This window comes from Carcharodon carcharias, chromosome 36, assembly GCF_017639515.1.
Source record: "Carcharodon carcharias isolate sCarCar2 chromosome 36, sCarCar2.pri, whole genome shotgun sequence".
NCBI classification, from domain to species: domain Eukaryota; kingdom Metazoa; phylum Chordata; class Chondrichthyes; order Lamniformes; family Lamnidae; genus Carcharodon; species Carcharodon carcharias.
The window spans coordinates 1,693,720-1,705,937 of record NC_054502.1 but is presented as its reverse complement, the minus strand read 5'-3'; the positions used below and the strand labels follow the sequence as shown (position 1 = coordinate 1,705,937).

General features: G+C 59.4%; 1 protein-coding gene across 1 annotated transcript in view; it reads right to left on the bottom strand.

Moving 5' to 3' along the window:
- The window catches only part of LOC121272859 (myotubularin-related protein 10-A-like), a 28,195-nt gene extending 16,290 nt beyond the window's left edge, over positions 1-11,905 (bottom strand). The window contains exons 1-4 of the mRNA XM_041179692.1: positions 11,877-11,905; positions 8,828-9,095; positions 4,700-4,760; positions 2,659-2,795 (exon numbers count right to left, since the gene is read on the bottom strand). Coding sequence (XP_041035626.1) covers positions 2,659-2,795; positions 4,700-4,760; positions 8,828-9,095; positions 11,877-11,905 — 495 coding nt within the window. The remainder of the gene's footprint in view (positions 1-2,658; positions 2,796-4,699; positions 4,761-8,827; positions 9,096-11,876) is intronic.
- Positions 11,906-12,218: the final 313 nt, after the last annotated feature.

The window sequence follows — 12,218 nt, the reverse complement described above, 5'->3', positions numbered from 1 at the left end:
AATTCATTTACTTTGTTACGAATGCTGCACACATTCAGATAGAGAGCCCTCAGTTTAGTCTTTTTGTTACCTTTGTAACACCTAGTCTTGGCTGTGATGTTTTCTTCGGTTTCTTTCTCTGTTCCTTCCTGCCATTCTCTGACCCTCATTTCTCATGTTACTATTCTGCTCTCCTGTCTTGATTCTACACCTTGAATTGCTACCTCTACCCTCACTCCTCTTGTTCAGTTTAAAGCCCTCTCTGCTTCCCTAGTTATGTGATTTACAAGGACTCGTCCCAGCACAGTTCAGGTGTAAACTGCCCCAAGGGTACAGCCCCCACTTTATCCAGTACTGATGCCAGTGCCCTACAAACCAGAACCCACCTCTCCCACCAGTCTCTGAGACACACATTCATCACTTGTAACATAGGAATCACGGCAACTAAAATATGCACAGCAAGATCCCACAAACAGCGATATACTAATATCCAGATAATCTGTTGGAATGATGCTGGTGAAGGGCTAAACACTGGCCCCAGGACACCAGGGAGATTGCCCCTGCTTTTGTTCCAATAGCAGTTGTGGATCATTTACACACGCCCAAGAGGGCAATTGGAGGCCTCAGTTTAATGTCCATTGAGCAGATGGCCCTTCCGACAGCGCGGCGCTCCCACGGCACTGACCCTTCCGACAGCGCGGCGCTCCCTCGGCACTGACCCTTCCGACAGCGCGGCGCCCCCTCGGCACTGACCCTTCCGACAGCGCGGCGCTCCCTCGGCACTGACCCTTCCGACAGCGCGGCGCCCCCTCGGCACTGACCCTTCCGACGGCGCGGCGCCCCCTCGGCACTGACCCTTCCGACAGCGCGGGGCTCCCTCGGCACTGACCCTTCCGACGGCGCGGGGCTCCCTCGGCACTGACCCTTCCGACAGCGCTGGGCTCCCTCGGCACTGACCCTTCCGACGGCGCGGCGCTCCCTCGGCACTGACCCTTCCAACAGCGCGGCGCTCCCTCGGCACTGACCCGTCCGACGGCGCGGCGCTCCCTCGGCACTGACCCTGCCGACAGCGCGGCGCTCCCTCGGCACTGACCCGTCCGACGGCGCGGCGCTCCCACGGCACTGACCCTGCCGACAGCGCGGCGCTCCCTCGGCACTGACCCGTCCGACGGCGCGGCGCTCCCACGGCACTGACCCTCCCGGCAGCGCGGCGCTCCCTCGGCACTGACCCGTCCGACGGCGCGGCGCTCCCACGGCACTGACCCTCCCGGCAGCGCGGCGCTCCCTCGGCACTGACCCGTCCGACGGCGCGGCGCTCCCACGGCACTGACCCTCCCGGCAGCGCGGCGCTCCCTCGGCACTGACCCGTCCGACGGCGCGGCGCTCCCACGGCACTGACCCTCCCGGCAGCGCGGCGCTCCCTCGGCACTGACCCGTCCGACGGCGCGGCGCTCCCACGGCACTGACCCTCCCGGCAGCGCGGCGCTCCCTCGGCACTGACCCGTCCGACGGCGCGGCGTTCCCACGGCACTGACCCTCCCGGCAGCGCGGCGCTCCCTCGGCACTGACCCGTCCGACGGCGCGGCGCTCCCACGGCACTGACCCTCCCGGCAGCGCGGCGCTCCCTCGGCACTGACCCTCCCGACGGCGCGGCGCTCCCACGGCACTGACCCTCCCGGCAGCGCGGCGCTCCCTCGGCACTGACCCGTCCGACGGCGCGGCGCTCCCACGGCACTGACCCTCCCGGCAGCGCGGCGCTCCCTCGGCACTGACCCTCCCGACGGCGCGGCGCTCCCACGGCACTGACCCTCCCGGCAGCGCGGCGCTCCCTCGGCACTGACCCTCCCGACGGCGCGGCGCTCCCACGGCACTGACCCTCCCGGCAGCGCGGCGCTCCCACGGCACTGACCCTCCCGACGGCGCGGCGCTCCCACGGCACTGACCCTCCCGGCAGCGCGGCGCTCCCTCGGCACTGACCCTCCCGACGGCGCGGCGCTCCCACGGCACTGACCCTCCCGGCAGCGCGGCGCTCCCTCGGCACTGACCCTCCCGACGGCGCGGCGCTCCCACGGCACTGACCCTCCCGGCAGCGCGGCGCTCCCTCGGCACTGACCCTCCCGACGGCGCGGCGCTCCCACGGCACTGACCCTCCCGGCAGCGCGGCGCTCCCTCGGCACTGACCCTCCCGACGGCGCGGCGCTCCCACTGCACTGACCCTCCCGGCAGCGCGGCGCTCCCTCGGCACTGACCCTCCCGACAGCGCGGCGCTCCCACGGCACTGACCCTCCCGACAGCGCGGCGCTCCCACGGCACTGACCATCCCGACAGATCGGCGCTCCCACGGCACTGACCCTCCCGACAGCGCGGCGCTCCCTCGGCACTGACCCTCCCGACAGCGCGGCGCTCCCACGGCACTGACCCTCCCGACAGCGCGGCGCTCCCACGGCACTGACCCTCCCGACAGCGCGGCGCTCCCTCGGCACTGACCCTTCCGACAGCGCGGTGCGCCCTCAGTACTGACCCTCCGACAGTGCGGCGCTCCCTCAGTACTGACCCTCCGACAGTGCGGCGCTCCCTCCTGTGTTGGAACTGGAGTCCCAGGTGAGAGCTGGGTACTGTGAGAAAGGAAAACAGCACAAGACTGAAAAGTGTCTTTCAGTCCACAACAGGATTCCATACCTGGGGGATTCCGGTCTCCACTGGGATGAAAACGACTCGGAAATTAGTGCAGAGCAGCTTCCCGGTGATGGATTTGCGCAGCTGGTTGTACAAGGTCCATTTTCTCACACTCATGGCCTCGCCTTTAACCTTTTCCCCTGGAAGACAGAGTGGGATTGAGTTCCTAGAACAGGCAAGTACCCGCATCGGCATCAATGAGCACAAAGTCGCTCAGCGTTGGCCCCCCCCCACCCACCCCAGCACTGGGCCCCCTGACCACACAGCACCACACAACCTCGCGGCACTCCCTCAGTACTGACCCTCCGACAGTGCCGCGCTCCCTCAGTACTGACCCTCCGACAGTGCGGCACTCCCTCAGCACTGACCCTCTGATAGTGTGGCACTCCCTCAGCACTGACCCTCTGACAGTGTGGCACTCCCTCAGCACTGACCCTCTGACAGTGTGGCACTCCCTCAGCACTGACCCTCTGACAGTGTGGCACTCCCTCAGCACTGACCCTCTGACAGTGTGGCACTCCCTCAGCACTGACCCTCTGACAGTGTGGCACTCCCTCGGCACTGACCCTCTGACAGTGTGGCACTCCCTCAGCACTGACCCTCTGACAGTGGGGCACTCCCTCAGCACTGACCCTCTGACAGTGAGGCACTCCCTCAGCACTGACCCTCTGACAGTGCAGCACTCCCTCAGCACTGACCCTCTGACAGTGCGGCACTCCCTCAGCACTGACCCTCTGACAGTGCGGCACTCCCTCAGCACTGACCCTCTGACAGTGAGGCACTCCCTCAGCACTGACCCTCTGACAGTGAGGCACTCCCTCAGCACTGACCCTCTGACAGTGCAGCACTCCCTCAGCACTGACCCTCTGACAGTGCGGCACTCCCTCAGCACTGACCCTCTGACAGTGCGGCACTCCCTCAGCACTGACCCTCTGACAGTGCGGCACTCCCTCAGCACTGACCCTCTGACAGTGCGGCACTCCCTCAGCACTGACCCTCTGACAGTGCGGCACTCCCTCAGCACTGACCCTCTGACAGTGCGGCACTCCCTCAGCATTGAACCTCTGACAGTGCGGCACTCCCTCAGTACTGACCCTCCGACAGTGCGGCACTCCCTCAGTACTGACCCTCCGACAGTGCGGCACTCCCTCAGTACTGACCCTCCGACAGTGCGGCACTCCCTCAGTACTGTGCTCCGTGTAGGTCTTGATTATGTGCTGAGTCTCTGGAATTCAGGATGAAAACCTGTTCTTCTGACTGAAAGGTGAGAGAGCCACCCATCGCTGACCAAAATAAGACTTAACAGATGGTTTCACAAGAAATGATAAGATATGTTGAGCGATGTTTGGAGTGTGGCACTCTTCAGCCCGGAGCTGGTCACCACTGCATCATGCAGTGTTTTGTTGCTGTTACAGTAAAAGGACAGTCTGCTGGCTGTACTTCTGACTGACATCAGGCTTTGACATCAAGCCAGGGTATTTATAGACACTCAGTCTTTCAAAGCATTAATTCAGTGGGACCCAAAATTACAGGAAGGTAAAAATATAGACTTGGGCGTGACTGTGGGACTCTCGATTAAAGAGTGACTCTGAGATAAAAGAGAGGGAGTATCACGGAAGCTCACAGCACCTAGTGAGAGGGGTGAGTGTGAGCCGAGTGTGACAGCAGGGGATTGAGTGACGGTCTCAGACACACTGGACTGTCAAAGGCAGTGCTGCCAACAGAAAACACAGATCAGAGAAAGGTGACAGAGTGAGGCACTGAGTGCCCAAGACAAATGGTAGCTCCACATTCGAGTTGCAGCTCAGCACAGGGTCCCTTTCTAAACACCAGCCAACATGGTCACTCTCTCTGCCATCCCCTTTGCTCTCGCCATCTGCTGCCCTCCCATCTCTTAATGTTCACAGTTCCCTGTGTCAGAGGCAGAATCCATCACCAGCATGGGGCCCACAGGCTGAGGAACTGCCCTTAAATTGTAGCGCAGAGACAGAAGAGAAGAGACACTGGGTGCCACACCCCTGTCACACAGACACCTCATCCTTACCAGTTAGTAACCTCACTGCCACCAGCCGCTCACTCATCTCATAGGAAGAATACACTCGGTCCTGGAATAAAACAAAGATTCTTCATCAGTTTGTGAGACACCACCATTCACCTCAGCCCTACCGGAATGAGCCAACACACAAGTTCACCGAATAGCCATTCACACAGCTGTTGTACTGCAGATAGACAGCTGAAGACGCTGGGTTCCATCACAAGACTCAGTGCAGTTAGTTCATTGCAACCAGCAGAGCTGGGCTAGGTGTGGGCCACAGTGTGGGTTTAGAGAAGGACCTGGCTCCTCAGCCCAGTCCACTAACCCCCCACTCACTGTGGTGTGCTGTGATGCTGCTGTTGTTCCCATCAGGACTGACCCATTAGAGAGCGTCCCCTTTGGGTGGAGATCTGAACATTTGCCAGTCCTTCTGCAGTCTGTAGTCCAATGGCAGTCTAGGTCTGGAGGAGAGTAGTGCGGAAACAGAGTGGAGGTCAGAACGATGGAGCAAAGATTCGGGTCCAGGTCCAATTCCTCACAATGTTTCAAATCCAAAACATTCCCTCATTGTTCAGCACTTCATAGTCAGCAACAGTTAAACAAAGGTCTAATTCACAGGTCTGTATGACGTCACTGTACATAGTACACAGTCTGCTCAGAGCTGATTCACACAGACAGCAAGCAGCCTATGAGTTTAATCCTGGGTCCAGTCACAGACATAAACAAGCCCCTGCTTCAGTTTAAAAATCACTGCAGCCAGGCAAATACTAACTGGCCGGAGGCCAGAAAACCCTTAACATATGAGGAACGTTTGAGGACTCTGGGTCTATACTCGATGGAGTTTAGAAGGATGAGGGGGGATCTGATTGAAACTTACAGAATACTGAAAGGCCTGGATAGAGTGGACATGGGGAAGATGTTTCCATTAGTAGGAGAGACTAGGACCCGAGGGCACAGCCTCAGAGTAAAGGGAAGACCTTTTAGAACAGAGATGAGGAGAAACTTCTTTAGCCAGAGAGTGGTGAATCTATGGAATTCATTGCCACAGAAGGCTGTGGAGGCCGGGTCATTAAGTGTATTTAAGACCGAGATAGATAGGTTCTTGATTGGTAACGGGATCAAAGGCTACGGGGAGAAGGCGGGAGAATGGGGTAGAGAAACTTATCAGCCGTGATTGAATGGCGGAGCAGACTCGATGGGCCGAATGACCTAATTTCTGCTCCTATGTCTTATGGTCTTATGGAGTGACTCCCTCTGAACAACCACAAAGCCAGAAACATATGGTCCTCCCAGAGGGGGGGGGGGGGGGGGGGGGGGGGGGGGAGACAACAGAGAGAGGGGGGGGGGGACAACGGGGAGAGCGGGGGGGACAACGGAGAGAGGGGGGGGGACAACGGAGAGAGCGGGGGGGACAACGGAGAGAGCGGGGGGGACAACGGAGAGAGCGGGGGGGACAACGGAGAGAGCGGGGGGGACAACGGAGAGAGCGGGGGGGACAACGGAGAGAGCGGGGGGACAACGGAGAGAGGGGGGGGACAACGGAGAGAGCGGGGGGGACAACAGAGAGAGCGGGGGGGACAACAGAGAGAGCGGGGGGGACAACAGAGAGAGCGGGGGGGACAACAGAGAGAGCGGGGGGGACAACAGAGAGAGCGGGGGGGACAACAGAGAGAGGGGGGGGACAACAGAGAGAGGGGGGGGACAACAGAGAGAGGGGGGGGGACAACAGAGAGAGCGGGGGGGACAACAGAGAGGGGGGGGGGACAACAGAGAGGCTGGGGGACAACAGAGAGGGCGGGGGGGACAACAGAGAGAGCGGGGGGGACAACAGAGAGAGCGGGGGGGACAACAGAGAGAGCGGGGGGGACAACAGAGAGAGCGGGGGGGACAACAGAGAGAGCGGGGGGGACAACAGAGAGAGCGGGGGGGACAACAGAGAGAGCGGGGGGGGACAACAGAGAGAGCGGGGGGGGACAACAGAGAGAGCGGGGGGGGACAACAGAGAGAGGGGGGGGGGACAACAGAGAGAGCGGGGGGGGGGACAACAGAGAGAGCGGGGGGGGGACAACAGAGAGAGGGGGGGGGACAACAGAGAGAGGGGGGGGGACAACAGAGAGAGGGGAGGGGACAACAGAGAGAGCGGGGGGGACAACAGAGAGAGGGGGGGGGACAACAGAGAGAGGGGGGGGGGACAACAGAGAGAGGCGGGGGGGACAACAGAGAGAGGGGGGGGGGGACAACAGAGAGAGGGGGGGGACAACAGAGAGAGCGGGGGGGACAACAGAGAGAGCGGGGGGGACAACAGAGAGAGCGGGGGGGGACAACAGAGAGAGCGGGGGGGGACAACAGAGAGAGCGGGGGGGGACAACAGAGAGAGGGGGGGGGACAACAGAGAGAGGGGGGGGGACAACAGAGAGAGCGGGGGGGACAACAGAGAGAGCGGGGGGGGGACAACAGAGAGAGCGGGGGGGACAACAGAGAGAGCGGGGGGGACAACAGAGAGAGCGGGGGGGACAACAGAGAGAGCGGGGGGGGACAACAGAGAGAGCGGGGGGGACAACAGAGAGAGCGGGGGGGGACAACAGAGAGAGCGGGGGGGACAACAGAGAGAGCGGGGGGGGGGACAACAGAGAGAGCGGGGGGGGACAACAGAGAGAGCGGGGGGGGACAACAGAGAGAGCGGGGGGACAACAGAGAGGGTGGGGGACAACAGAGTGAGCGGGGGGGACAACAGAGAGGGGAGGGGGACGGGGAGAGGGGGGGACGGGGAGAAGAGGCGGGGGGACGGGGAGAGGGGGGGACGGGAGAAGGGGGGGGGGACGGGGGAGGGGGGGGGCGAGGGAGAGGGGGGGGACGCGGGAAGGGGGGGGGGGACGGGGAGAGGGGGGGGACGGGGAGAGGGGGGGACGGGGAGAGGGGGGGGACGGGGAGAGGGGGGGGACGGGGAGGGGGGGGGACGGGGAGGGGGGGGGACGGGGAGAGGGGGGGGACGGGGAGAGGGGGGGGGACGGGGAGAGGGGGGGGACGGTGAGAGGGGGGGGGACGGTGAGGGGGGGGGGGAACGGGGAGAGGGGGGGGGTGACGGGGGGTGGGGGGGACGGTGGGGGGGAGAGGGGGGGGTTCGTGGGGGGGGAGAGAGGGGGGTTGGGGGGTGGAGAGAGGGGGGTTGTTGGGGGGGTGGGGGGAGAGAGGGGGGTTGTGGGAGGGGGGTTGTGGGAGGGGGGAGGGGGGTTGGGGGAGGGGGGTTGGGGAGGGGGGTTGGGGGTTGGGGAGGGGGGTTGGGGGGTGGAGAGAGGGGGGTTGTTGGGGGGGTGGGGGGAGAGAGGGGGGTTGTGGGAAGGGGGGTTGTGGGAGGGGGGTTGTGGGAGGGGGGAGGGGGGTTGGGGGAGGGGGGGTTGGGGGAGGGGGGTTGGGGGAGGGGGGTTGGGGGTTGGGGGAGGGGGGTTGGGGAGGGGGAGGGGGGTTGGGGAGGGGGAGGGGGGTTGGGGGAGGGGGGTTGGGGGAGGGGGGAGAGAGGGGGGTTGGGGGAGAGAGGGGGGTTGGGGGAGGGGGATGGGGTTGGGGGAGGGGGGAGAGAGGGGGGTTGGGGGAGGGGGATGGGGGTTGGGGGAGGGGGATGGGGGTTGGGGGAGGGGGGTTGCGGGAGGGGGAGGGGGGTTGGGGAGGGGGGACGGGGAGGGGGGTTGGGGAGGGGGAGGGGGAGGGGGGTTGGGGGAGGGGGAGGGGGGTTGGGGGAGGGGGAGGGGGAGGGGGTTGGGGGAGGGGGGACGGGGGAGGGGGTTGGGGGAGGGGGAGGGGGAGGGGGGTTGGGGGAGGGGGAGGGGGGTTGGGGGAGGGGGAGGGGGGTTGGGGGAGGGGGGAGGGGGTTGGGGGGGAGGGGGGTTGGGGGTTGGGGGAGGGGGAGGGGGGTTGGGGGAGGGGGGTTGGGGGAGGGGGAGGGGGGACGGGGAGGGGGGTTGGGGGAGGGGGGTCGGGGAGGGGGGTTGGGGGAGGGGGGACGGGGAGGGGGGTTGGGGAGGGGGAGGGGGGTTGGGGGAGGGGGAGGGGGGACGGGGAGGGGGGTTGGGGGGGGAGGAGGGAGCGGGGGCGACGGGGGTGGGGGGGAAGGTGCGGGCTCCGGGCGGGACGGACACTCACCCGGTCCGGGCTCTGGAGTTTGAACGATCTGGACTGAAGCATCTCCCGGGAATCACGGGCCTGGAGGCCGCGCTCCCGCCTCCCGGCTCCCGGCTCCCGGCTCTCAACCTCCGCCCGACTCGGGACAGCCGCGGCCTCTCCAGCCTCCGATACAAACCGACCTTCCACCCCCGGGGGGGCGGAGCCACGAACATAGGAGGCGGGGCCAGATGTGGAGGGGGCGGGGCCACGCGTGGCGGAGGCGGAATCTCGAAAACAGAGTCGGGGCCTCGCACGGAGGGGGCGGAGCAAGGCATGGAAATAACAGGGATAGTCCACATTGTCAATCAGAGATACCCCACATTGTCAATCAGGTATACCCCACATTGTCAATCAGTGATACCCCACATTGTCAATCAGGGATACCCCACATTGTCAATAAGAGATACCCCACATTGTCAATAAGAGATACCCCACATTGTCAATCAGGGATACCCCACATTGTCAATCAGGGATAATCCACATTGTCAATCAGTGATACCCCACATTGTCAATCAGTGATACCCCACATTGTCAATCAGGGATACCCCACATTGTCAATCGGGGATACCCCACATTGTCAATCACAGATACCCCACATTGTCAATCAGAGATACCCCACATTGTCAATCAGAGATACCCCACATTGTCAATCAGGGATACCCCACATTGTCAATCAGGGATACCCCACATTGTCAATCAGAGATACCCCACATTGTCAATAAGAGATACCCCACATTGTCAATCAGTGATACCCCACATTGTCAATCAGGGATACCCCACATTGTCAATCAGTGATACCCCACATTGTCAATCAGTGATACCCCACATTGTCAATCAGGGATACCCCACATTGTCAATCAGAGATACCCCACATTGTCAATCAGAGATACCCCACATTGTCAATAAGAGATACCCCACATTGTCAATCAGGGATACCCCACATTGTCAATCAGGGATACCCCACATTGTCAATCACAGATACCCCACATTGTCAATAAGAGATACCCCACATTGTCAATCAGGGATACCCCACATTGTCAATCAGGGATACCCCACATTGTCAATCACAGATACCCCACATTGTCAATCAGGGATAATCCACATTGTCAATCAGGGATACCCCACATTGTCAATCAGGGATACCCCACATTGTCAATCAGGGATACCCCACATTGTCAATCAGGGATACCCCACATTGTCAATCAGTGATACCCCACATTGTCAATCAGAGATACCCCACATTGTCAATCAGTGATACCCCACATTGTCAATCACAGATACCCCACATTGTCAATCAGAGATACCCCACATTGTCAATCAGAGATACCCCACATTGTCAATCAGTGATACCCCACATTGTCAATCAGAGATACCCCACATTGTCAATCAGAGATACCCCACATTGTCAATAAGAGATACCCCACATTGTCAATCAGTGATACCCCACATTGTCAATCAGGGATACCCCACATTGTCAATCAGGGATAACCCACATTGTCAATCAGGGATACCCCACATTGTCAATCAGTGATACCCCACATTGTCAATCAGGGATAATCCACATTGTCAATCAGGGATACCCCACATTGTCAATCAGTGATACCCCACATTGTCAATCAGGGATACCCCACATTGTCAATCAGTGATACCCCACATTGTCAATCAGGGATAATCCACATTGTCAATCAGGGATACCCCACATTGTCAATCAGTGATACCCCACATTGTCAATCAGGGATACCCCACATTGTCAATCAGGGATACCCCACATTGTCAATCGGAGATACCCCACATTGTCAATCAGTGATACCCCACATTGTCAATAAGAGATACCCCACATTGTCAATCACAGATACCCCACATTGTCAATAAGAGATACCCCACATTGTCAATCAGAGATACCCCCCATTGTCAATAAGAGATACCCCACATTGTCAATCACAGATACCCCACATTGTCAATAAGAGATACCCCACATTGTCAATCAGAGATACCCCACATTGTCAATCAGTGATACCCCACATTGTCAATCAGAGATACCCCACATTGTCAATCAGTGATACCCCACATTGTCAATAAGAGATACCCCACATTGTCAATCACAGATACCCCACATTGTCAATAAGAGATACCCCACATTGTCAATCAGAGATACCCCACATTGTCAATCAGTGATACCCCACATTGTCAATCAGGGATACCCCACATTGTCAATCAGAGATACCCCACATTGTCAATCACAGATACCCCACATTGTCAATCAGAGATACCCCACATTGTCAATCAGAGATACCCCACATTGTCAATCACAGATACCCCACATTGTCAATAAGAGATACCCCACATTGTCAATCAGTGATACCCCACATTGTCAATCAGAGATACCCCACATTGTCAATAAGAGATACCGCCATTGTCAATCAGGGATAGCCCACATTGTCAATCAGGGATACCCCACATTGTCAATCAGGGATACCCCACATTGTCAATCAGGGATACCCCACATTGTCAATCAGGGATACCCCACATTGTCAATCACAGATACCCCACATTGTCAATCAGTGATACCCCACATTGTCAATCAGGGATAATCCACATTGTCAATCAGGGATACCCCACATTGTCAATCAGGGATAATCCACATTGTCAATCAGGGATACCCCACATTGTCAATCAGGGATAATCCACATTGTCAATCAGGGAAAGCCCACATTGTCAATCAGAGATACCCCACATTGTCAATCAGGGATACCCCACATTGTCAATCAGAGATACCCCACATTGTCAATAAGAGATACCCCACATTGTCAATCAGGGATACCCCACATTGTCAATCAGGGATACCCCACATTGTCAATCAGGGATACCCCACATTGTCAATCACAGATACCCCACATTGTCAATAAGAGATACCCCACATTGTCAATCAGTGATACCCCACATTGTCAATCACAGATACCCCACATTGTCAATAAGAGATACCCCACATTGTCAATCAGGGATACCCCACATTGTCAATCAGGGATACCCCACATTGTCAATAAGAGATACCGCCATTGTCAATCAGGGATAGCCCACATTGTCAATCAGGGATACCCCACATTGTCAATCAGGGATAGCCCACATTGTCAATCAGGGATACCCCACATTGTCAATCAGGGATACCCCACATTGTCAATAAGAGATACCGCCATTGTCAATCAGGGATAGCCCACATTGTCAATCAGGGATACCCCACATTGTCAATCAGGGATAGCCCACATTGTCAATCAGGGATACCCCACATTGTCAATCACAGATACCCCACATTGTCAATCAGGGATAATCCACATTGTCAATCAGGGATACCCCACATTGTCAATCAGTGATA